This window comes from Scatophagus argus, chromosome 19 (assembly GCF_020382885.2).
Source record: "Scatophagus argus isolate fScaArg1 chromosome 19, fScaArg1.pri, whole genome shotgun sequence".
In the NCBI taxonomy this organism is placed as follows: Eukaryota; Metazoa; Chordata; class Actinopteri; family Scatophagidae; genus Scatophagus; species Scatophagus argus.
In genome coordinates, this window is record NC_058511.1 from 5,875,958 (window position 1) to 5,901,660 (window position 25,703).

The 25,703-nt window shown below is 42.0% G+C and overlaps 3 protein-coding genes and 1 long non-coding RNA gene across 8 annotated transcripts; 2 read left to right on the top strand and 2 right to left on the bottom strand.

Annotated features, from left to right (window-relative positions):
• The first annotated feature begins 264 nt into the window (after positions 1-264).
• riox1 (ribosomal oxygenase 1) lies at positions 265-5,027 on the top strand. Its single transcript, XM_046373331.1, has 15 exons — positions 265-422; positions 648-794; positions 974-1,122; positions 1,390-1,489; positions 1,964-2,077; positions 2,408-2,514; positions 2,647-2,754; positions 2,857-2,891; positions 3,113-3,291; positions 3,598-3,702; positions 3,803-3,944; positions 4,079-4,199; positions 4,320-4,419; positions 4,517-4,603; positions 4,763-5,027. The coding sequence occupies exons 1-15, from the start codon at positions 336-338 to the stop codon at positions 4,820-4,822; spliced, it is 1,641 nt and encodes a 546-aa protein (XP_046229287.1). The 5' UTR covers positions 265-335; the 3' UTR covers positions 4,823-5,027.
• Positions 5,028-5,074: 47 nt separating this feature from the next.
• Positions 5,075-6,640, bottom strand: LOC124050614 (NADH dehydrogenase [ubiquinone] 1 beta subcomplex subunit 1-like). Of its 3 annotated transcripts, none has more exons than XM_046373332.1 (3): positions 6,511-6,640; positions 5,439-5,583; positions 5,075-5,266 (listed from the first exon to the last, which is right to left on the bottom strand). In XM_046373332.1, the coding sequence occupies exons 2-3, from the start codon at positions 5,576-5,578 to the stop codon at positions 5,230-5,232; spliced, it is 177 nt and encodes a 58-aa protein (XP_046229288.1). In that variant the 5' UTR covers positions 5,579-5,583; positions 6,511-6,640; the 3' UTR covers positions 5,075-5,229. The 3 variants fall into 3 exon arrangements, with proteins under 3 accessions (XP_046229288.1, XP_046229289.1, XP_046229291.1); XM_046373333.1 differs by having other exon boundaries at positions 6,499-6,596; XM_046373335.1 differs by lacking the exon at positions 6,511-6,640 and adding an exon at positions 6,277-6,441.
• A 135-nt stretch (positions 6,641-6,775) lies between these two features.
• Positions 6,776-14,770, top strand: cpsf2 (cleavage and polyadenylation specific factor 2). Of its 3 annotated transcripts, XM_046373330.1 has the most exons (16): positions 6,778-6,936; positions 7,215-7,241; positions 7,318-7,484; positions 7,619-7,778; positions 7,888-7,993; positions 8,089-8,218; positions 8,333-8,448; positions 8,746-8,933; positions 9,115-9,405; positions 9,586-9,686; positions 9,982-10,185; positions 10,298-10,450; positions 10,773-10,995; positions 11,271-11,585; positions 12,672-12,806; positions 14,347-14,770. In XM_046373330.1, exons 3-16 carry the CDS (start codon positions 7,336-7,338, stop codon positions 14,437-14,439), a joined length of 2,364 nt encoding a protein of 787 aa, XP_046229286.1. In that variant the 5' UTR covers positions 6,778-6,936; positions 7,215-7,241; positions 7,318-7,335; the 3' UTR covers positions 14,440-14,770. The 3 variants fall into 3 exon arrangements, with proteins under 3 accessions (XP_046229285.1, XP_046229286.1, XP_046229284.1); XM_046373329.1 differs by lacking the exon at positions 7,215-7,241 and having other exon boundaries at positions 6,776-6,936; XM_046373328.1 differs by lacking the exon at positions 6,778-6,936 and having other exon boundaries at positions 6,961-7,241.
• A 7,604-nt stretch (positions 14,771-22,374) lies between these two features.
• On the bottom strand, positions 22,375-25,431 carry LOC124050637. Its single transcript, XR_006841665.1, has 2 exons — positions 25,000-25,431; positions 22,375-24,756 (listed from the first exon to the last, which is right to left on the bottom strand). It is a non-coding gene; the product is annotated as an uncharacterized LOC124050637 (long non-coding RNA).
• Positions 25,432-25,703: the final 272 nt, after the last annotated feature.

Here is a 25,703-nt window from a genome sequence, read left to right on the forward strand (position 1 = left end):
CTGCTCCAGAATTACTGCGTATTTATACCACTGGCTGTTGTTTTCATAATGTTTACTTCAGTCAGGTGCATCCTGATGTATCTTGGTGAGTATCTCAGTTTTTGTTTTTGTCTTAGTTTTTGTTTGCTCGCTTGCACGTTTATTTGTTGAGCTATTTTGGAAAATCAAATGAATGTATTTTTAAAATATGCCCTGAAAGGACACTCAGCTCCTTTCAGACTGTAATTTGTAGTACAAGCCTGTAGGTGGCAGTAGTGAGTTCATTAGAACTCAAACGCTGGCAAATAGAAGAAGAGGTATCGGCAGTCGCCGTGTGATGACGTACGTACTTGAAAATGGAGAGAAAACACATGTCAGCTTTTGCTTTGTATCAGTCGATTTCAACCGACTTTTCTCCTCCTGCCAAGAGGGCTTCGCTGCAGGTGGGTTTTATCAAAATATTACAAAAACTGGTTTCTGTGGTGGACATGTTTGTCAGTGCAGGAGGAGCAGTGTTCAAACCAGCACAGACCTTCTGATAGCTAACAGTTACCAAATCTACTGTATATTACCCGTGTTTATCTTCATTTCTCTTCATCTTCATGTGTCCAGACTAAATATGTAGCTTGACCGCGTTTAGCCTCGTGTTAACTTATGTGGTGTTGCAGGTGGCCGACAAGAAGAAAAAGAAAAAGGAGAATGGGGCCAGTAAGGTCAACACAGTTAAAGCTCAGTTAAAGACTGAGCGGAAGAAAACCCGAAAGAGGCTCATAAAGACTGCACACAGAGAGGAGAACCTTAAGGGAAATGCACCAGTAAGCGCATACCTGCTACAATATTCATGAGCACATCTCTGAGATGTTACCTGTTAATCTGATTGTAAGCAGTGTTGTTTAAGTTATGACAATAGATGTAGTATCATGATTTATTGTGACCTTACAATGATCACACTCATTCAGTTTTGGTTCATGGGGTCTTTATGACTCTGATGCAGAATGAGGAAGAGGAGGAGTGTGTAAATGGAGACGGCGAGGATCTAGATGCTTTGTTGGCCGACCTGGCAAAAGTCAACAACAGCAGGGAGAGAGCGAGCAGGTTGTTCCAGTGGCTCATCAGCCCCATTCCTGCCAAATCCTTCTTCAAGTAAGGAAAAGCGTGTGTCAGCATTTCTGTCTGTAAATGTGCGTTCGGTGTGCAGGCTCTGACCTGCATATCAGGGCCAAAAAATATTCAAAAGCAGAAGTTTATTTCTGTAGGCTGCAGCGCATCTGACCCTTGGGTCATACACCGGTCCAACATAAATTTTTAATCCATAATTAGAGAAACTTTGCTATATAGCTATGTAGCTGTACCGGTGCCTGTTTGTTTTTGGAGCATTCCTCAGCAAATATTTTTTCCTCTTTCTGAAAGGGAAACATGGGAGAAGAAGCCAATCCTTGTTCAACGTAATAATCCAGATTACTACAAGGGACTATTCTCCACAGCGGAGTTTGATCGCATATTAAGACAGGTAGGACGCTCATTCATCCTTAATTCACTTGTCATTTCCCCAACCGTGTGTGTACTTCAAGACCATTTTCTTCATTTAATGTGGGAATGTGTTTCCTCTTTGGAAAAAAGATATCTAAACCTCTAGACTTTAACTGAAAGGCTTTGCTTCCTTTTCCAGGATTGGTGGCAAAGTCACTTTGCTGAATGATTAACATTAATCAGGGGTATAGGCTCTTTTTGAACCTCTAATTGCATTCTATTAAGTTTGGTCATAATTGTTGAAAGAAACAGAATAGGAATTATATTTCCTGTTTTAATGTGAAAATGAGACTCTTCATTGTGGTTGTATATCATGTTGCTAGTAGCTATTTGGCCAGATTTGTTCTTATTCATTGGCTTTTTTAAGGTTAAAATAAACAAAATAAAACCAAACCAAAAACCTTGAGCAAAGATCTCTCATACTGAACTACACGTCTGCATTGTTTTATTTCAGGAGAACGTTCAGTTTGGAGTGAACCTGGATGTCACAAGCTACACTAATGGCATGAGGGAGACGCACAATCCTCCAGGGAGAGCTCTGCCGTTCACTGTGTGGGACTTCTATGAGGTAATGCCACACAGATTTGTATGCAGCATGTGATTTATATCTAATGCAACATTACTGTGATTCTGCATTTTTATTGCCCCAATTCCGTTCCTTATAATTGGGCCCTCTGCAGCGAGTTAGCCACACTGGGTTCCTCTGTGGGGGTCATTTAAATTTCTTCTTGCTTTCAAAGTTTGCAGAACCACCTTAATTAAAGAACATTCAGATGTATGTTTATGTATTAAGCAATGTATTATTTCTTCCCGTGCTGCAAGCTAGAAGTTGTTTTAAGTGGATTAACTGTATTGGTGCACTGCTTGCAGTAATCATCATCTTTTCTCCATTTCCTAGAGTGGCTGCTCCCTCCGCATGCTGAATCCCCAGGCTTTCTCTTCTACAGTGTGGAACGTACTGTCCATCCTTCAAGAGCAGTTTGGCAGCATGGCAGGAGCCAACATGTAAGTAGCTGGGACGGTACGTAGAATGGTCTTTATTGTCATTGTGCAAGGTACAACGAAATGGACTTGTCCTGGAAACCTTACTTGGATACTGTCAGCTACTGTTAAATGTGCGTTTTCCTCTCTAACCAGATACCTGACACCACCTGGAACACAAGGCTTTGCCCCACATTATGACGATATTGAGGCATTTGTGGTACAGCTGGAGGGGAAGAAACACTGGAGAGTGTACAACCCAAGGTGAGATGCACGGTAAACAATGTTATCCCAGGAATTTGATTTGATCAAATAAGTGAGAGATTTTTTACAAAGAAACACACTGATTTTCTGCCTTTTTCTTAGGACGGAAGATGAGGTCTTACCTGTGCTTTCAAGTCGTGAGTAAAGCAAAAAATATTGATTTCATTTATAGTTTTTCTGGTGAAATACAAGATTTGTTTATTTGTCTGGTTGGAAACAGGATTTATAGATAACTGCACAAAGGTGAGGGAATTTCTCATACTTAAGGGTTTCCTATCATCATTTTCTTGTGGCTGAGAAACCACGTAGCAGACTCCTGTCATTTCCCAGATCTGACTGCTCTGTGTTTCCTCTCCAGCAAACTTTAATCAGGCAGAAATTGGAAAGCCGATCCTGGAGGTGGTGCTAGAAGCTGGGGACCTCCTCTACTTCCCTCGAGGATTCATCCACCAGGGCGACTGCCTCCCAGATGCTCATTCCCTCCACATCACCATCTCCTCTTACCAGAAGAACAGCTGGGGGGATCTGCTACAGAGGGTAATACACTCTGATGGAGGCTCTAATCAGAAACCAGTATGGGTGGATTAGCAGCTGCCATTTATTTTTTTCTATCAAATATTATTGAGTAAGCATTACAGGTATAGTGTTATAACCAATAGCATTTCCCCTATGATATCAGTGCCACTTTGTGAAATATATTCTTTTTTCTGATCTAAACACATTCTTCTTGTAGAGCTGTGGTAATGCATGTGGTTTAGCAATCCATGAAACGACCAAACTCTTTGGACAGTTAACCAAGTTGTAATGTCATACTTTTCCGCTTCTGAACTGTCACTTTTCCAGGTGATCCCTGCTGCACTGGAAATAGCAATGGAGGAGGATGTGGAATTCAGACATGGTTTGCCTCTTGACTACCTTACATTCATGGGAGTACAGAACTCAGACAAGGTAATTAGTTTGATGTTTGCTATTCACTCGTCACTTACTGTCACCATCCCCATTTCACCAATTACCCACGAAATGAGCAAAGTCCACCTTGTGTGTTTAGGATGACCCACGCAGGACAAAATTCTTCTCACAAATTGACAGCCTGATGAAGAAGCTAACAAATTACGCTCCGGTTGATGCTGCTGTGGATCAGAAAGCCAGAGACTTCCTCCATGACTGCCTTCCTCCCATGCTCACACCAGGTATATAAGGATGCATCAGTTTGGGGGAATTAACTCACTTTTAAATCAGTTAATTCTAAAGAATTGATTGTACTGCTGTCGCTTCATATTGTGGATTTAATTGTGCCGATTCTATTTCACGTCCTGTCCCACAGAGGAATTGGGCAGCAGTGTGAGAGGAGCACGGACGAGGTGGGAGCGTGGCCAAGTTAAGGACGTAGGTGCACACATCACTGCGCAGACCCGAGTCAGAGTTTTACGTGCTGGATGTGCCAGGTAATACCAGTTTTTATTGCATTTCACAGCACATTCACGCCAGACAGGTTTAAAATTCAATTGTGAAAAAATTCATAAGTTTATCATGTCATTTAGCTAACAAGTTTTCTGTCTTCCAAGGTTATGCAGTGATGGAGAAGCTGTGCATCTTTACTACACCACAGAAAACTCCAGAGTTTACCACAAAGAGGAGCTCAAGAGTTTTGAAATAAACACAGAGGTAGATTGGAAGATCTGCGTTTAAAAAAAAAAAAAAAAAAGTTTGTACAATTTATATGAACGTTGTTGTCACTGGCAAGTAATTGTTTTTCTTTCAGCACATAGATGCCATTGAGTTTCTGATCCATTCATATCCCAAATTTGTGACAGTAGGAAGTTTCCCATGTGATTCTACAGAGGACAGGGTATGTTGTCCTCATCCTCATCCATTCTGTAATGCCCATAAACTATTACAACACATTGTCTTACATCTGTTTACATTCTAAATGACAAATATTTAAGCCTGTGTTTTCTGTGAAATTAATGGTCTGAGTTGTTTTTCTTGTGTTTCTTTTGTCCCACAGATCGCTTTGGCTGAGCTGCTTTTTGAGAGGGGGATTATCCACACTGCAGAACCTCTGTAGTGGCCACACTCTTCAGTCATGCTGACTGCATGAACAGATTCAAATTTACTTTGTTAAAATAAGATCCTTCATGCAAAAGACTTCTCGTCCCAAGTACGGTAGTCTTCACCAGCTTTACTGGAATTGTCATGCTGCACAACCTGTTTATGAATGTGCTCTCTGTTCAGCATCAAATAAACCTTTTTTTTTTTCTTTTTACAAGAAATGATGTGATGTATTATGCAATCAAAATCACCAACAAGTAACAGATCATTTAGATGAAAGGGCATGTTTATTATTGGTTGATACAACTCAAAATATTAAAGATTATTGACTGATCCAAGACACAAACAGAGATAAAGAGTCTTCCTAAATATTCCGATTTGAGGACCACCCATCAGTCATTCACACCACAGATGAGGGAAACTCTACTTCCAGGTCACCTCTTCACCAGGCCTCAGCTCCCTAAAGAGAACAGAAGTAACAGCTTATACCTAAAGCAACGTGAATTAACTGTATAGTAGAAAGCTGATATATGTGGAAGCAATAATCATCATCGTAAGACTAAAATAACACTTAATCCTGGATAATGTTAAAGATAGATGGAATACAGGTGCAACATGGTTTGTATTATTACCTCTTGAACAAAGCACTTTTGTTCCTGAAAGCTGTCAGCTTCTGGTCCTGTTGCCTGTCAAGGTAACATCCAATCACGAAACCCATGGGCACAAGGACGTTCACCCAGTGGTCACGGACAAATGCTAAAATATTAACCATGGTATCTACAGAAATAAAAAATACAAATTGTTTACATTTGCACTTAGAGGAACTGGAACCGTCACATACACTAAGCACTGACAGAATCATTACACTTAATCTAAAAACGGTGATATTGCTAGTCAAGATCAAGGCATTACTGTAGCTTTGCTGCAGTGTAGATCTGGCAATCGCAGCATTTCCTACCATTAAAACAAAGCAGTGTAACATTTGCATTGTAAGGAATACTGAAGACATTGCAGTACCCACATAAAATGAGGTCCGGTAACATTTTATTTCAAAAAGCAAATACAGGTACAAACAAATACAAACAAAAAAACCCCAAGCCATATCCAGCAGGTTACTCTACCAACCACTAAATGAAAATCAATGCATTTTAAAAGCTCTTCTACAGGGAGCAAATAATTCTTAACAAAATTAGGTATTACAGTAGCCCTTGTTCTTTTGCATTTGAACAAGCTTATTTGTGTTGACACCTTAAGGAACAGCGTTATGTGCTGACAAAAACATTGAGGGTAAAGTGTTCTTTAGACATTTCACTGTTAAGCTAGCTTATTTTAAAGCAGTCACCATAACAACGATTACTTTAACCCATATATATATATATATATATATGATAGCTGTAATTCCAAATGTCCATCGTGAATTCCATTATATCTGCCCACAAAATGGAAATAAAAAGTTGGAAACATACCCACCTTGCGTATTTTTCAACAAAATTAACGCAAGGTATTTGTAGCATAGCCAGCAGCTATTGGATATCTGTAAGTTAGCTAGTTAGCATTAGCAATAAGTGTCAGGGTTACAGAAACCATTCGCTACGAATGATTTTTGTGAGTTAGTTGCTAGATGGTTTTGTTTAGCACAGTCAACATGTAGTACAATATCTCAAACAATAAAGTGACGCGGCTTTGTAATACCTGAAAAACTACCTTCTGTTTGGAGCAAGTCGTGGCCTTTAGCTCTCCATTCACCAGTCAGAGGACGTTGGACTGTACCAATTGTGAAAACGCAACAGTGTTACTTATAACAAAACGCTATCATTAATATCAGTGACCTTTATAGTGAATTATGATGTCTCTTTCTCTTACAAAGTAAATCATAATATTAAACCATTTGTCAAAGTATATCACGATAAAATAAGTAACTGTTCTTTGTTATAAAATTAGTTTGCATTAACACCGCCATACTTGGTACGCTCCTTTGCCCCTTCACACACGATGATGCGGCTAACATATTGCTAGTGAAGTGTGTATTTAAAACGCTGGTCAAAATGCCTTAACGTTGGGATTATAGAAAATCCAGTTGTAGTGTTTGTAATCCAACGGGAGCAAATTTATATTATCTAACATTTAATGGTATGTTGCACGTTCCTTTGTCGATCCAAGTCACTTACACACACAAGCTAAAATGTAGCTAGCATGCTAAATGGACTTTGCCGGGTAATTCTCTAAATACTGTTTGTGCAAACTATCGTCGGCGGTGCTGAGCAACCAAATAATGTTTACTTTTAATTTAGTTACTGCAATACCAGCCAGATACATTCAATACATCGACGTTTAGCTACAAACGACCACGTTTTTGTTTGTTTTCTTTGTGGACTGAATTGAATGAGTTCTGTGCTCGCTTGTAATAGAAGTTTTAAAGAACCACCTAGCTGAACGTAAGTGATGTTTTGTTTGTTGGGATGCTTGCATTATAATTAGCATAACATAATGCTAATCCAATTACACTTTCAGCGTTACAACTGAGGAAAAATGACGTCCATTATCAAGCTAACAGCCCTGTCGGGGGTTCAGGAGGAGTCGGCCCTCTGTTACCTGCTGCAGGTGGATGAATTCCGCTTCCTCCTGGACTGTGGCTGGGATGAGAACTTCTCGATAGACATAATTGATGCTCTGAAACGGTAATTAAAGTATATTGGTATCTGATTACATCAGTTCACGCCATGTTCTGTGAATTTCCCCAATGCGTGACTGATAAGGGTATATCTTATTTTCTGCTAATTACAACAAATAATTGATCATTTTTTCCCTCCAGGTATGTTCATCAGATCGATGCCGTGCTCCTCTCTCACCCTGACCCCATGCACCTGGGAGCCCTGCCATATGCTGTAGGGAAACTGGGTCTAAACTGTACTATCTATGCTACAATTCCTGTCTACAAGATGGGTCAGATGTTCATGTATGATCTATATCAGGTAAGAAGAGTGTATTCATGCATGTGTTATTAACAAAGCCTGTTTCCGTGGTTATTGTTGTTTTCATGATTATCATTACTTTCTTAATCATTTCCGTCTTTCCACTTAGTCTCGAAACAACAGTGAAGACTTCACACTGTTCACTCTTGATGATGTGGACTGTGCCTTTGATAAAATCCAGCAGCTGAAATACTCTCAGATTGTCAATCTGAAAGGTGAGTTAGTTGTGAACTGTGGTAGGTCAGGATTCATGCCCCAATTATGTATCACACATGCCAAAGTGTTTAATATCTTTCTTTTTGCCTGACAGGGAAAGGGCATGGTCTCTCCATCACTCCTCTTCCAGCTGGTCACATGATTGGAGGCACTATTTGGAAAATTGTGAAGGACGGGGAGGAGGAGATCATTTATGCCGTGGACTTCAACCACAAGAGAGAGATGTGAGCATGGATGAAACATTCACACAAAGTGTCATCTTCTTTTTTACTTTACCTTGTTTCTAGTTTGGCTGTTGGTTTATGCCCTTTTTTCTTTGATCTGTTCCTTTATTCTAGCCACCTCAATGGCTGCACGTTGGAGAGCATTAGTCGTCCCTCTTTACTTATCACAGACTCCTTTAATGCTACTTATGTACAACCGCGTCGCAAACAAAGAGATGAGATGCTCCTCAGTAAGTAAACTTCATGAAACTCTGCAGTAGTAATGTATGTATTTAATAGCACAATCATTTTTGATATATTGCAGTCATTTTCACCATCAAAACTGTAATTCAAAGGAGAAAATAGTCTAAAGTCCTGTCTCTCTGCCTGTTAAAAGAACTTTTGTTTACCACTGTGTGAAAGCTGAGAGGAAAACATATAATGTTTTAGATCCTTGCATTTCAAACTATTAGCACTTCTGTTGAACCGGAATTAAACTGAGCGACATCTTTGCTGTTTATTTTAAACAATAATCCTTTTACTCGCAGCCAATGTCATGGAGACCCTTCGCGGCGATGGTAATGTCCTGATAGCCGTGGATACAGCTGGTCGTGTGTTGGAGCTGGCTCAGCTCTTGGACCAGATATGGAGGACAAAGGACGCTGGGTTGGGAGTTTATCCACTAGCTCTGCTTAACAATGTCAGCTATAATGTGGTGGAGTTCTCCAAGTCCCAGGTATCAATCACATGTTAGAAAGTTTTATGCTGTTCCTTCTGTGTTGTTCAGATTTTACAATCAGAATCACTTTATTTGTCAAATACAATGAATGTATATGTACTGTAGCTTATCTTGGTAACACTGGTGCAGAGACATAGCAGCACACTTTTCATCTAGTTTTTCCATTGTTTTTCTGTAGGTGGAGTGGATGAGCGATAAGCTTATGAGGTGTTTTGAAGACAAGAGAAACAACCCGTTCCAGTTCCGTCACCTGACCTTGTGCCACAGTCTAGCAGACCTGGCCCGGGTACCCAGCCCCAAGGTGGTGCTTTGCAGCCAGCCAGACCTTGAGTCTGGCTTTTCCAGGGAACTGTTCATCCAGTGGTGCCAGGACGGCAAAAACTCCATCATCCTAACCTACCGCACTACACCCGGAACCCTTGCCCGCTACCTCATCGACAACCCCGGAGAGAAGATGCTGGATCTGGAGGTGAGTCCAGCAGTCGTGATGCTGATTTACCACATGGGTTTCCGATTTGCCTTTCCATGTGGCACTCGCCCCATGGGAAGCTCCTGTCTCTCACATTCAGACCCAGTGGAGGAAATAACAAAATGTGTCATTCTATCATTTGCACCACACCCATCTTTCTCTTCACTCTCATTATGACAGGTCAGGAAAAGAGTGAAGCTCGAAGGCAAGGAGCTGGAAGAATACCTTGAAAAGGATAAAATAAAGAAAGAGGCAGCTAAAAAACTTGAACAAGCGAAAGAGTAAGTCCCACTAAAATAGATTCTGGTTGACTGGGTGCTTAAAGGTGTTGTAACTAAACATTTGAGTTATATAATTTGTATGTTTACAGCTAAAAACATAAAATGATATAAAAAGCCAACAGAAATGCAAACTTTGGTCTGGATTGCAAATCTTAGACAAGCTATTTAAATGGTAGTGTGTAAATGGATGATGAGTTATGACCCTGTAAGAGCACATTTATTCTCTCCAGCTGAACAAAAAAACAATCTGTTTTTGTGAAAAAATGAAACTGATTTTTATTTCATGCACTTGCAGGGTGGATGTAGACTCCAGTGACGAGAGTGATATGGACGATGATCTGGATCAGCCGGCCGCAGTGAAAACTAAACACCACGACCTGATGATGAAGGCCGAGGGGAGCCGCAAAGGCAGTTTCTTCAAACAGGCCAAAAAGTCTTATCCAATGTTCCCCACACACGAAGAGAGAATCAAATGGGACGAGTACGGGGAAATCATCAGGTACTGCGATAGCGATACGTGTGAGCATCAGGTTACAGAGAGATGGATGAAGAGAAACTAACTGAGCTTTCTTTGCTCCTACCACTGATAAGCCAATGTTGATCTTTCACAGGCTGGAAGACTTTTTGGTTCCTGAACTGCAAGCCACAGAGGAGGAGAAAAGCAAACTGGAATCCGGGTTGACCAACGGTGACGAGCCCATGGACCAGGACCTCTCTGTTCTTCCCACCAAATGCATCACCAGCATAGAAAATCTTGAAATAAGGTCAGTGACCCTTTCAGTCTGTCTGGTTCTGTGACACGAGCTCTTCAGGTTTAAGTTCCCTCATAAACTTCCACTGGAGCTGATGAACTGTACTGGGCTGTGGTGTGTTGGATGGCCTCCAGGAGTGAATGAGTGTCACTATTTGAATATAAGACCCAGTGCCGCTGAAAAAAAAAAAAAAAAGAAGGTTATGTCTACTCAGCAAACCTCTCCTGCATAAATCACAAGTCCTATCAAGAAATCTTGTCTTGCGCTGGTATTAAACAAAGTCTGACAAATCAGCATTATTAAAAAACTCTATCCTGTCTTCCTTATTCTACAGAGGGAGGATAACGTACATAGATTATGAAGGCCGCTCTGATGGTGACTCCATCAAGAAGATTATTAACCAGATGAAGCCCAGACAGCTGGTGATCGTTCACGGGCCGCCGGAAGCCAGTCTCGACCTGGCAGAGTCCTGCAAGGCTTTCAGCAAGGACATCAAAGTCTACACACCGAAACTGCAGGAGACTGTAGATGCCACCAGCGAAACCCACATCTACCAGGTCAGCTGCAGTAAAGGCCTGCTTAGTGAAGTGTTGCACTAAAACATATCATGTTATCTCCTGAATATGTTTTGTAGATCCATAAATTTAAAATTTGGCGGTGATACAGTCAAATCTGATGAATCAGTCTTTATCAGGTCATTTTTTCACAAATCCTTGGCAGTTGATCCCATAGGTTAACTGCTGCAAGGACTTATTGAACAACGATTATGCTAAAGCATAAAAGCAACCTTCCATGCCAAGCTAATGTCTTGTCTCATCTTCTTGTGGTAAAGGTGCGCTTGAAAGACTCCTTGGTGAGCTCTCTGCAGTTCTGCAAGGCCAAAGACACTGAGCTGGCCTGGATCGATGGCGTGCTGGACATGCGCGTGGTAAAGGTGGACACGGGTGTGATGCTGGAGGACGGTGCCAAAGAGGAGGCCGAGGACGGCGAGCTAGCCATGGACATCGCCCCCGATCTTGGCATCGAACACAGTGCCACTGCGGTGGCAGTACAGCGTGCCATGAAGAACCTGTTTGGGGAGGACGAGAAGGAGCTGTCTGAAGAGAGCGACATCACTCCCACGCTGGAGCCGTTACCTCCACACGAGGTTAGGCGGAGAGAACACTTTTTAGAAAAGATGTGCAATTGTTGCTAGCAAGCTTAAAAATTTCCCCCTACATGGTTAGGAATATAATGTATTTTCTCCTCTAGAAAATATAATTACATTGTTAAAAACTCACATCTGCTCCACAGTTTGGAGCATGTATGCATGCTTCAAGTTCCCACATCACATTTGTGCAACTTGTGTATTTCTATTCAGATTGGCTTTCAAACTAGCTGTGGTATCACAAATCACGCTGTGAACACAAATTTATGGTGAGCACAGAGAAGCTGCCTGATAGCGTCACTCTGCTCATACATCGGCGCCCATAGCGAAGGTCGAACAGCCGAATCGAGCAACAATAAACAAAATGCATCCATGAGTGGAGTGAATTAAACCAAGTCGTCACTTTAACACATTTTATGTTATGTAGTTCCATGTGATAGTTCTTTACATTGTTTATTTAGTCCAGTGCTATGCTGATATTTCATCAGTTTCTTTATTTTAGTCCAATTATCCACGGAGCAAAAGTAGCTTTGACAGCTGCTTCTAAGTCTTCCAAACGTTAAAGCAATGCCAGTATTACAACATATTTGGGTCGGTATCAGTTTTAAAGCGTCTTAGTGTCATAAGAGTCCTGGACTTTGAATGATTGGTAACAATCATAACAAGTGGGAAGAAGCCTAAATAGGGTCCTTTTGTTTTAATTCAGCTTAAAGAGATTTTGTCTACAGGCTTGTCCTGTCTGCTTCCCATTTTGGCAGGTAACCTCATTTCAGTCGTGCAAATTACTAATGGCTAATGGGACAGTACAACCAACGGATGACTTTGAGGTCTTAGCAGCTGCTGCAGCCAGTTGACAAAAGCTCTTATTTTCATGTCCCAAGACTCCATATTGTCAGCAAAGAGGTTAGAGGATAGTTTGTTGAAGGTGAGTCGCGGAGAAGAGTCTGACTGTTCTGAGAGGATACCCATGGGCCTCTCATAGAGGAGGGACTGAAACTTAATTCTGCTCGTATGTCTCCACGAGGGCGCATAAGCAGTTCAGACAGCACTGAGTATGACGAGCACTCCCTTCTATTCTCCCTCCAGATTCCAGGGCATCAGTCGGTGTTTATCAACGAGCCTCGCCTGTCTGACTTCAAGCAGGTCCTGCTGAGAGAGGGCATCCAGGCCGAGTTTGTGGGAGGAGTGCTGGTATGCAACAACATGGTGGCCGTCCGTAGGGTGAGTGTCCTTCCCACCGGCTTGGTGCTAGACACCCATCATCTCCCTGCAACACAAGTAATCGCCAGCCCTCGACAGAGAAAGACATATGGGGCAGGCTGATTTTTTTGTTTTTGCGAAAAAAAAACGTGCAGTGACATCAATGAGCTTCTGTTTTTATTCCATGCTGACTGATATTTTAGGTCCATGTGCCAAACAGTTGTACAGCTGAAATAGATATAGTGTTTTTAATTAAATTAGCGATGTATAATGGGGGGACCTGTACAAAACACTTAATAATGAAGCGTCTGGACAAGATCCCACCAACAAATCTAACTTTAATGGCCTTTGACTCATCACAAAAATCCACCTGTTCACATCTGCTTTCTGTCGCCTTCAGAAACCGAGAATAATTTTTCACTGCAACAAATAGTCACAGAATGAATACATTTCCAGGGACGCGTATTGCCTTAGATTCTGTTGACTGAGTCATCAGGAGTACTGATGCACAGCGGAAAATTGTCCCCGTAAGACACTAATATTGCTGTAAAGACGTATGACACATTCAGCTTCTCCCTTTGTTTGTTGATGGATTGTGCATCCTGAGAAATCAGAGCTGTTCACTGCAAGCAAGTTGTTTTGGATGCTGTAAGAAATACAGCAGCTTAGTCTGTAGACTACAGAAACATGGCCGGAGACAATAGGCTGTGGATGTTGTATATGAATGTCTTTGTCTATGTGTGTTTGGTATTGGCATAGAAACAAAGTCAGGTTGTTAGCATTGCAGTTAAGTGTTGAGAAAGGAGGATACTTTAGTTAATGGAGTTGGATGACTGGTGAGGTTAAGAGAGTATTTAATTATTTACCAGCAAAGTCAGGTAATGTAACATTAATAGACATTGTTGTCTTGGGGATGAAATGTAATTGATCACAATTTAATAAAGCCAAAACCACCAAGTTAATAGTCTTATTTCTACATTTAGCTGAAAATTACATAAAGCACAGGTTTGGTTCTTGATGGTTTACACACTGGAAAATACAATGCCAGTGCTTAACACAAAACGGAACATCAAACACGAAGATAAACAAATGTAGCCCGCTGAGGTTGGATTAAAAAAAACAAAACAAAACAAAACAGCGGCGTATGAAAATATCTCACCTCTGAAGAAAAACACATAAAAAAAAGAATCACAGGCAAAACTTAAGAGCTGAAGTCAAAGAAGAAGTAGGAGTCAGCCAGGATACCAACAACAAAATGCATAATTGACAAGAACTTAAAATAGACGCAACCCAGAAAATGAAATCAAAGAGAACTGAGACTTTTAAAGTAGTGTGTATATGTGTGTGTGTGTATTATTTAAATGGGGGAAACTTGAAGTGGATCGCTTCATTAGACATTTAAATCCCAAGTCTGTGAGCGTCTGTGGGAACGATTTGGAAACGCTCTTTTGGAGGTCAGCAGCGTGATGCGCAGAGCTTAAACGTCAATGCTTAGAGGTGAAACCGTGTTGTACAAAGCGGTAACCCCCGTAACCTGTGCTCCTCTTTGCTCTTTGTCCAGACGGAGGCCGGACGCATTGGCCTGGAAGGCTGCCTGTGTGACGACTACTATAAGATCCGGGAGCTGCTGTATCAGCAGTACGCCGTGGTATAGCAGCAGCAAGAGGAGGAGGAGGAGGAAGAGCATACCATGGCATTAGAGAGAGACAATCCCTTACGAGGACTCTACCCAGAGGCAGCTCCAGCTGTTTCACCAAAAACCTTGTTGTACATTTTCCCTTTTTATAGTTTTTTTTTTTTTTAATGTTACTTTACCCCCACAAAGTGAGAGGCGGATGTTTTCCTCTGGACCAACCTCTCTGTGTGAACAGACTCTCATATTCCTAAAGCTCCTCCTACTGTACAGTGACGTCCTAATGCACTTGATGAACCACTGGATGTGTTTCCCCTCTGATGGTCATTAAAAACAGTCTTTTTCAAATATGCATCACTGTTGAAGATTTGTCTCATGTGTGAGGAGGTATGGCTGCTTGTTGATCCTAAATGGCTCAAACTCTTATCTCTTTTCCAGGTTCACTCATTTACATCTCCCTGTTTAATAGCAGTCTACACTATAGTCAGCAGTAAAATCAAGTTTGGATCCTACACTTCCCATAATGCAGTTCGACTGCATCTTTCATTCAAACTCCAACATTTTCAATTTATAATACAGGATACATTCTGTAAAAAAAACTGAGATAACCGTAATGATCTCATCAGTAATAACTTGAAACAGATGTTCAGGTGAAAAATTAGCTGACGCATTGAGAAAAAAGTTAATATTCCTCTAGCTAAGGTACTGAAAAGTATAATTTTGATACCCTAACTTGATACCCACGTGCTGTTAATCACGACACAAGATTTACGGCCTGCTGGGTCCACCAGTTACTGCAGTAACACCAGATGGAGACATTTTTCAGCTGTGTCTAACTGGCCTCTGAATAGCCATATCAAATGTGCCCATGCAGCAGGACCATCTGTAATACAGTGGTGAGATGACATTGTCCCTCAAGTGATAACTGCGGTTTAATATAATTCAGCCTGCTGTGTAGTGAGCCAGGATTACCGTTTCTCACTTTATATTTTAGGCAACTGTCTCCTGCAGCGAAAAAAAAAATAAAGTTTACCTCTCTGGCTGTTTGTGACAGATTTTTTTTTAAAAATAATAATGAAACGGTTCAGCAATTTGTTTTCTTATCTCTTAAAGGCACACATGGATATACAGCCTCACCTCTGCTGTGCTTCGGTGAGGTCTGACCGGCGTGTTACAAAGTTGGCCGATAAGAGGGAATGTTTGCCGGCGCTGACGATGGAAGGGGAGGCAGGGTGTCACTGCCGGAGAGATGTGTCCGCCGCAGCCGTGGTGGCACATTGGCTCGGTTGATTACGTTTGCAGCCTTGTGTGAATCCCCGGGGTAGATCCTTAACACAGGCAGCTGCGGAATGCCACTTTTATGGATCTACCAAAACACCCCCCCCCATAACTCCTCTTCACCGCCGACCCTCGAGCATCACGTGTGCATCATATTGGTGGAGACTCCTCCTACGCTGATAGGCTGTTGAGCAATCACGGGGGGGTATGTATGTATACACACACACACACACACACACACACACACACAAGTAGGACATTGAAAGCAAGCAGTGTTAGAGTGTGTGTGTGTGTGTTGGGGTGGTGATCATGAACATGGCTGGAAGAGCTGACTTGAGCACGGATGGCTGGCTGACGTGCAGGCCTGTTTTTATACAGTTGCATAACATACAGTTTTGCACTTTAGAAACATTAAAATTTAAATGCTCTTTTTTAATCCGTGGCTCTCACACGCTCACACACACACACACACAGAGAGAGAGAGAGAGAGAGAGAGAGAGAGAGAGAGAGAGTTTCATGTCCAGAAAAACATCAATGATGCTTTTATTTATTTCTTTTATTTTGATTTTTTTTTTACCCACTAAACCTCAGTAACCTGTGACAAACAGAAGCTGAGTGAGAGATACAGAGCTAGAGTGGAGATGATGATGAGGAGGAGGAGGAGGAGGAGGAGGAGGAGAGGGGAGCTCTTCTGTGCCACAGAGCATGCCAGCCCTGCCCAGTCACTGCTTTTCATTTTGATAATTGACCGGCAACGCCAGAAATGTCCATCAGCTAATCCTCTTAGCTTTCATAATGCTGACTCTGTCACAGAAGCCCCTGTTTTAATGTAACGAGCGGCTAAGCCCAGAAGCACAGGGCGGAGTCGCTCTGGGGCACCGGGGCCGCTCTGCCCCCTGGAGGCCAGCGAGAGATTGTTCTCAATTCAACAAGTGCCCTGCCAATCTGTCAGACCGCAAATCAAATCATAAATCCATAACCTAGCTCCAGGGTGACCACCCCTCTGACTTTCACACTGTGTTACTCATTGGCAGGAACCGGAGCCCAAACAGGAGCATCTTGGTCATGTGTAGTCATTCATCTATGTGGATTGGAGGATGAATGAGCTTAATCCCTTTTGAATTCCCGGTCTACTCACTAAGCAGACCACTTAATGCCAATGACATCAATGTAATAATGTGAAAGGGGGTTGGATTTCTATGAAAACTCACAATATTCAAACATAACATAAGGCGCAAAAATCTCATGATACCCAGATCTAAAAATGGAACTTGGTATTGTCATTCTGCCCAAATGGGTCACACTGAATCACGTTGAAATTTCTGGAGTTTTGTTACTGTTGTTTTATGAGCTTAAGTGCAGGTTGTTAATAAATCAGTTTTGATAAAATGATGGATGTGGTGAATGAGGACATGAAGGCAGCTGGGATGAGTTTAGTCTTCTCATAGTCTTCCTAACCCTAACCCTCAGTTTTTCCCACTCTAAAGATCTTGATTTTCCTCTAGGCCCTCGCTTGCTTTTTCCTCCATCTCTTCCCTAATTCCTGACTCTGTGGGTAATCCCCATGTGCCAGCATCTTCCCGAGGCAATGGTCCTTCAGTAAAGGAACCAAGTTTGCCTGCCTGCTCTTTGAGATACCCATTAAAAGTCTGTGTTGAGCAGGAATCCTGAATTACAACATTACGGAGGTGATCCTCTTATGCAACCTGCTCTTCACACCCATCCACAAAGAAGGAATGCTCACGAGCACAAATCCACGAAGGCACTCGCTGCTAGATTATCCACAGCCCACAATACTGCAGCTGCCATTTTTCCTTTTTGATAAAACAATGCCTTTTGTTGTGGACACATTCATGGCTGTGACTGATCCAGCTTGGCTCTTCGGCAGAGACATGTGGATGACTTAGCCATCATGGGTGTGTGACTGGATATTTAGGACAGATCACATGAGATTGTTTTGCTTGGTTTGTGTGCAAACAGCACATTCTTCTCCAAGAGCAAAACAAACCTGACCATTTGGTTGTCCGTAACTTGAGGCGATGCAGGCAACAGGATCAGGAAACATGCTCTTGGATGAAAGCAGTATCAGCCTCTTAGCAAACTGCATTCAGGCTGGCATGTGGTTCCAGCCAGTCAGCAGATTGCAACCTGGCTGGCCTGCTCTTTCTGCTCAGCACATCAGAGGTAACCGGCCTTATCTGATGTGACATGGCTGACACCGCCTTGAGAGCTATGAGGAGACCCTACCGATGATTAATTCATGCTCAGAAAACATGATGAGAATTAGCTCTCTGTGTTTACCCCTGCAGACGTCTCTCCTAAACTCAGGTTGCCTCGCTGGCACAACACAGGGCCATGCAATAAGGCTGAATCATCTGCAGTGAATGATGTTGATGTGAAAACGAGTAGAGGCCAGACCGAGGAGTGTGAATCCAGAGAAGTGACTCAGCATTACAACTGTTTATGTTCGTGCTGTTCACTTTAGATGCCAGCGCTCTGAGTGTTGGCCTCAAACGTCCAAATCGTTCTGCTTGCTTTAACTTGTAGCACAACATAACTACGGTTTTGCTGTGTCTGACAAACTCAGAGTTTAGTTCCAATGCTGTAGACTTGAGACTTAGCAAACAAAATAAATGAGGTCATGCTGGAATACTTCAGTACGGACTCTTATCATGAGCACATAAGTCGATTGACCACGTTTGTTTCGTGCTGACTCCACACACTGGCGTTGGCACGCAACGGTTGACAGTCTGCACTGGAAGTCTTCGAGGGGCCTTCACTGCCCATCGTCGCTCCGGTTATCCGGCTAGCCGCTGCTGGTGACATTCATCCATGGTCAGTAGCGTTTCACACAACTCTGCTGTGAAGAATGTGGGAGGATTCTGTAATAACACTGCATGAAGAGAATTCTTTAACTCTCTTCTGAGGCTGCAAACACAACACACTGCCTTTCAGGAACTCTTAAGCTTATCCAGTTATGTTACGGACGAATAAAGCAACTTTACTTCCCCTCATAGAGTACACTTTTCTGCGAATGCAGCAATGTGGTGGTGCTTCTCCACCGCCTTGTTCGTGACTCCGGCCTTCTGTTAAAAATCTGATGTCCGATGAAGCATCAGTGTTGAGCCACAGAGGAAATTATACAACTGTTTTCTCAAGCTGAGCATCACCCTGCATGACAAGTTAATTTGTATTCACGTGGAAAACTGGTGGGGCGCTACTTTAGAAACACTTCTGATAACTTTTTCATCACATTCATACACGTTCCAGTCCTTGTGCCTGCTTATGAATAATAACACTATGGCATTAACAACTCCTACTCATCCTCCTACTGCACAGTGCCTGTAACTTTTTTTTTGTCCAGTATGGAGGTGTGCAAGGTGACGAAATCGCACAGCAGGGAAATCTACTGGCTCATTGACTTTATTGCACACCACATCCACCCCCGATGCTCCAAGTGAATGAAGTGAAAAAACTCACCCTCACTTGCCCTCTGTTTTAGAGAACTGTTGGCTGGATTAATACAGACTTTGTAGCCTGTCTCTGCAACCCTGATGCTATCTTCCCAGAATGAATGGGCTGTGCGTTTCTGCTGTGGTCAGTTTAAATTGGACTCTCCACTGTTCTTTGCAGGGAGAAAAAGGTTGCTCTTTGCCTGCCTTCCCTTCCTTTTCTTCTCTGCAGACAAAAAGACAAATGAAGTTATTTATGTTCAGCGCAAAAGACTAAGGCTCTCTCAGATATAGATGTTCTTTTTCCTCTGGCGACATTAGGCAGTAGTGCATCCTGAATGATGACACATTCATCCAATTTTGCACAGCTCTCATGCTCAAATGAATAAAACCATTCCAAAAAAAGTCAAATGGGTGTCTTGAGCCCAGGGGACAAAGGTGATATTTTGACAGAGGAACTGCAGTTTGAAGAAGAGAAGTAAGAAAACCAAAACTTAAGATATTTGGCAGAATCGTTAATAGACTTTCTTACCAGAATAATGAAAATGAAAATGAAGTAACAGCTTGCGGAACAATTACCATAAAAGTAAAATAATAGGTGACACGTGGAGATGTTTCATCACACTGTCAGATCCATGTTAACATTTCGCATGTAAACAGTGTGGACAAACAGGTTGCAGGTGAACAACCTGCACCACAAAGCACTACAATACAGCACTGCAAACTACAGAATCACTGAGCATTGCAGTACATTTGATGAAAAAATCTTCTCCAGCTTCTCATGTTCGTGTTTTCTGCTGCTTTCAGCCAGCCTCATCACCGTCTTCAGCAGCCTCAGATGTGACCAGAGGGCCAAATAACTAGTTTCACTATATTAACAAAAACCAAATGAGATAAGCTTAGCAGGACAGTTCACCCCAACATCTGAAGTTGATATTCTTCCTCTTACCTGCAATGCTATTTATCCAATTGAAATGTTTTGGAATAAGTTGGTGAGTTTTGGAGATAATGGCTGTAGAGATGTTAACATGATTATCATCGTGATCCATACCTTCATTTTCTCCAGGTTAGACTACTGCAACTCTCTTCTGAGCTTCTCCCTCAAGTCCCTCTCACGCCTCCAACTAGTTCAGAACGCAGCCGGATGACATCACATCACTCCCGTCCTAGCCTCCCTCCACTGGCTGCCAGTTTTAGAATTGATTTTAAGATTTTACTGATCACTTTTAAAACACGTTTGGGTCTGGCTCCAAGTTATATAACAGAGTTTCTGACCCCCCATGAGCCAGCCCGAAGCCTGAGATCCTCAGGTGGGGACCTTCTGGTCGTTCCAAAGCACAGGTTAAAAACTAAAGGTGATTGGGTTTTTGTGTCAGAGCCCCTCGGCTTTGGAATGACCTTCCTGAGGAGATAAGGCTTTCAAGGTCAGTGACTTATTTTAAATCACTTCTCAAAACACACTTTTACAGACTGGCTTTTACGTGATATTGTCTTTTTTTTGTCCCTTTGAACTTATTGGTTTTAAGTTGTATATTTCCTTTTATTTTTTATGTATTTTAATTTAAATCTTAAACCTTCTTCACTGTTTGTCTATTTACATTTTACATTTACAACCTCTATTTGTGTACAATTTGTCAGTTTTGTTTTTAATGATTGTTAAGCACTTTGGAAACCTGGTTTTTGAAAGGTGCTATACAGTACAAATAAAGTTATTGTCATTATTATTGTTATTAGATGGCAGCGTATGTTGTTACTGAATTTAGAAATGGGAACTGATAAGATTTAATATGCCATTACTGATTGTTCGTAGCTATTTCCTTATTGATTCCTGATCAGTCTTCTTTATGGAAAAATTCTGAACTTGTTGTCCACTGGAATCGGTTCTCAATTGATTCCCATCCCTAACTGTATTGGCATGCATTATATACAGTGCGTGTCCAAGACATTTTGTCTACCCCATGAAGCTACTGAATAAGCATGCCAGACATTTAAGTGAAGACAGTCAGAAGCCGCCTACTGTACACAACTCTGGCACTTACAATGTGTCATGAAACAGAGTTTACTGAAAGACAAAGAAATGATAGTCAGCAGGGGTGAACGCATAATCAGTTTACCGCTCTGTGGTGCATATAAATTATATTTCATACAGTTACTGTATTCAGAGCTCTGTATTCAGACTGATGTTATCTGTCGGGAGTTTTCTTATGGTGTTTACAGCTGCATGGTGGTATGGGTGAGTTTTCATGTCCTGAAAGATGAAGAGAGCAGCGCAGGAGATGACTTCTGCCTCCAGAATACAGAGATTAGACCCTCTGTTGCTCCTCTCTGCCCTGTTTATTCTTCACACCTGAACAGGCATACAAATAAACCTGCAGTGCTGCCACAGAATGCTCAACACTTATGATTAATATTTTATTTTTCCTGCAGCTCACTGAGGAGGTTATGCAAGGAGTAAAATCAGTAGGTCTCCAGGGACATTTCCTGTGTGTCCATGGAATCTAAGCTAGTAGTATACTGTACTATTAGCACCAGTCATTGGCAAAGTGGGCTCAGCAATAGTTGGCAGACTAAGAAAAATAAATGAGTACAAAGCTGGAGGTATTCCTCCTCCATCTGTTTATTTGCTTCAGACAATTAGGAAAATATTAGATGCAATGCCAGCAGTACATTAATGGACGATGTTCCCCTTCCCTCTTTGTCTCAGTGTCACCTTGTCATCTCTATCCACCACAAACGCACCTCAGCAGAATCGGCCTCACTTACATATGGGATATCCCAGCGCTGTGTAGCTATTGTGCAAACCCTCCAAAAGGACATACTGTTCTGCGACTGCCCTTTGTATCATGTAAACGCACAGAATTTAAAGCTACACTCAACCCTCACTTGAAGTTATGTCAGTGTTTTCAAAGTGTTATTTTAACAACAAAGTTTTTTAATGTAAACTTGGAGATTTAGTATGTTTTCTCATCTGAACTTACAACAGACATAACAACAGTCTGGGCAATCTCATCGCATTTCACACCTTGTCGCATCCATTGAGAACTGTACCACCTTAGTGCTTGATGATTTGGTTTAAAATAAGCACTTTATAAAGGTTGGGGAAGCTTCATTGTCATGGTTGTAACCATGAGGTGAAAGTTGGGGAACAGTATCAGTCACGGTTGAAAGAAACCAACAGTGGTGGTCAATTGGAAAAAGGAAATGAACAGCAGTCTCCAATGTTAAAGTCTGACATTTTATTGGCCCATGCATCCATACAAGGACTTTGCCACTCTATAATAACATCAGCTGACTTTCTCCTTTGCTCCCATCCACAATGACTGATGCTGTAGTTTTTCTTGGAAGCCCTTTTGACCACAAGTTAAAGTATACGATATAAGGGCATACTGAATTTCCATTAGTTTTCCTACAATTCAGTGACATCTGGGCAAAATCCATTTGCTCATGGAAAATTATACACAGAAAATGCAATAAGACTGTATTATCAGCTGCTGTTGCCAAGGCAAGAACAAACAGTGAACTTAACAGGACTTTTATTTCAGAACATAACTAGTTCTTGCATCAGCTTGCTGGAGTAATCTAATGGGTCTTTTGGGGCACTTTCAGTCCTTCAGTCATCATTTAAAACTCTATACTCTTTGTGTTAGTAGCATCTGATAATTATTCACTATCTTGTGACACAGACTAGCTATGCAGCTTCATTTTGTACTTAAGCACTGCATACGGCAGCATTCAGAATCTACAGTGCAGTGTTAACTTGGACAGACTGCCATTGCATCCAAAAGACTGCATAGTAAATTTCACATTGAAGAAATATCTCCGCAATTACAAAAACATTATGTAACATTATGTAAACTTGTACGATATCTTAATCACTGTGTTAAACCAGTGAATAAACTGCATGAGTCATCGCAGCAATAATGAAGTTGGAAGCTGAAATGAGCAGCGCTCGTGAGTCAAACAGCAATTGTTGTGCAACACTCACACAGTTCATTGTGTGAGTGTTGCACACCCTTGACATCAACTCATTAGTGATCTGCAGTGCAAGGACACGACGCACACTTGGCATTTATATCAAATAACACATTTGCATTACACTGACTGCTCCTTTTGACATCTACCCACATTAAAACACGTCTACAAAGCCAATTTCTCGCTGTCTCCCTGCAGCCAAAACCGCAGTTCACACACATTATTATCACTGCTGCAGATCAGCGGTCCATCCACTGGGTCCTGAGGACGTCAAAGGAGGCCATATGCGTATGTTTGAACAAGCCACAGAGTGTAAAGCAGTGGCTAAATCTCTGTAAGCAGGCCCTGGCATTACTCCCCAGTTGCCTGCCTGCTGTGTGGGCAGAGGCCTGGAGGGGAGTAATCCCTTTGGCATGGGCACGGGTCACACATGTTAATGTTTGTGTGCGTGCGTGCATGCGTGTGTGTTCATGTTCATGCAAAAGACCCAAGCTGCAGGATAAAGACAAGACATGGCGACAGATTCAGAAAGCCCTCACTAATAACCTGCAACGCCTCTCATGCTTAAGTAGCAGCCTGCACACAAAATCTTGGCTGCTCCTTAGAGATGATGGGTGATGTTTTTGGAGGTCTGCCTCATACTGTATCGACAGGGACGGTCCTGGTCTTACGTAACCTTGGTCTGCAGGAGATTGCGTTGGAGTGTGGGGCCTTTGCCCTTTACATGCTGCTGGGTTTTTGCTCAAGTGGGCGGCTGTAAAAGCTGACATACTGTTTCGGCCTTGTCAACCTGTGTGTAGATGACTGCGAGGGCAAAGCAGCTTTCCTGACTGTTATCTTGGCAGTAAAGGTGACCTGCAGCAGACCAGAAGGCAGAAACAGTGGCCTCCGCTCTGCAGCCTCTTGAGCTCCCCCCAAGGCATGTGCACCGTTTGTAAAATCAAGACAAGATTACACCAGAGTATTAATGGAAATAGTTTCATATTTGGAGAAATGTGGTTGGCAACTTTCTTGCCAAGAACTTGATAGAAAGATCAATACCACTTTCACATGGGTCTGCTAAATATGAAGCAGTCCGGAGTTGGTTAGCTTAGCGCAAAGACTGGAAATGGGAACAGCTAGACTTGCTCCGTCCAAATGTAATAAAACCTGCCTACCAGCTCATCCAAAGCTCACTAATTAACATATCACGGTAGGCAAATTTTTCAGACATTTTCCAATCATTATGCTAAGCTAAACTAACAAACACTTGACTGTAACTTTATTTAAACTACATGATGTGACAGATATTAGAGCGATACTAATCTTCACACTTAACTCTCAGTAACTCTCTAAGAAAGCAAAACAGTGCATTTCCCTGAATGTGGAACAGTTTTCTTTAATGCTCTCGTAAGTGGAAACATCATCTGCTCTTAATTGAATGGGCCAAATGACTGTATTAAAAGTTCAACAGTGGGAAGTGACTTAATTATTTCAGGAGCAGTCTATAAATACAGCTGGGTAATTACAGAGGAGATCTGCATTAGAAAAAAAACAGCAGGACGACATGGCTTTTCTTACCAACACATGCTGTAAAGTCGAATCGATTGGCGAGACTTTCGAACAAACAGCTTTGAATCTCGTCCTTCTGTGTGCTCTGAAAGGAAACAGATGAAGAAAAAGGGATAAAATCCAGTCTGTTTTAAAACCACGACATTCAGTTACACCTCATCAAAGTGTGTCTGTTCACATATTGATCTTTCCATACAAGAAACACTTGGGAGTCCGGGAAATAAAACTGTTCAATTACCTACAGTGACATGGGCACAATGATTAACAAAGTGACAGCTTCAGGTGACAACAGCTAATGCCAAATAATAAGTGAGCAATGACAGCTGACCTCCACCAGTCACTGGACGTCCTCAGGTTGGTCTCCAACACTAACTGCAGGTGTAATAACGGAGCCCAAATCCATTTTGACTCAGCATTTAATTTGATTTTTGCATTTGTAGAAAAGTCATGTGACACACACTTCACTGAATATCCAGCACAATTTGTTTTTTCTCCTTGCAATGGTAATTTTCTGTCTTTGATCACTGACTGCAGGACATATTTTACCCACGTTTAATTTATTATTGTCACACTGACACGAATGTCACCATTACATTACGCACATTACAGGTGTGTTTGTGTGGGTCAGTTTTCTGAAGGGCAGGGCGCGTAAAACCATTATAATCTGGGCAAAAAACCTTTAGGCAATGAGAAATTATTTCAGGATTTGTGTGTATGTATGAGTGCTGAAGATCTGTGACCTCAGTTATTCAGCATGATATCAAATGAGGATGGCAGGTGAGTTGTAGGCCAGTTATTAAAGGGGCTGTGCTCGGGACCCAGAAAGATATTGGATTTGGTTTCATAACACGTTAGTGGTGGGTGTGTTGGGCTTGTTTTGAGTAGCCTGATAGGGCTCGCCTTGCCTCGTCGCACAAATCCAACCCCGCACGTTTGATCTCAACGGCGACGCGCAAAAAAAACGTGAAATATTTCCACTCCGGGAACCATAGTGATCGATGAGCCGCCGTCCGGAGGTTTCAAGGTGGACAG

Bases quoted from the DNA above. Each gene is read 5' to 3' on its own strand.
- cpsf2 (XM_046373329.1), top strand. From the start codon at position 7,336: ATGACGTCCATTATCAAGCTAACAGCCCTGTCGGGGGTTCAGGAGGAG. The intron at 9,687-9,981 runs GTAAGTCCCACT...ATGCACTTGCAG, and splicing joins AAACTTGAACAAGCGAAAGA to GGTGGATGTAGACTCCAGTG. The intron at 10,451-10,772 runs GTCAGTGACCCT...CTTATTCTACAG, and splicing joins ATAGAAAATCTTGAAATAAG to AGGGAGGATAACGTACATAG.
- riox1 (XM_046373331.1), top strand. From the start codon at position 336: ATGGAGAGAAAACACATGTCAGCTTTTGCTTTGTATCAGTCGATTTCA. The intron at 2,515-2,646 runs GTAAGTAGCTGG...CTCTCTAACCAG, and splicing joins AGCATGGCAGGAGCCAACAT to ATACCTGACACCACCTGGAA. The intron at 4,420-4,516 runs GTAGATTGGAAG...TTTTTCTTTCAG, and splicing joins GTTTTGAAATAAACACAGAG to CACATAGATGCCATTGAGTT.
- LOC124050614 (XM_046373332.1), bottom strand. From the start codon at position 5,578: ATGGTTAATATTTTAGCATTTGTCCGTGACCACTGGGTGAACGTCCTT. The intron at 5,267-5,438 runs GTAATAATACAA...TGTTCTCTTTAG, and splicing joins AAAAGTGCTTTGTTCAAGAG to GGAGCTGAGGCCTGGTGAAG.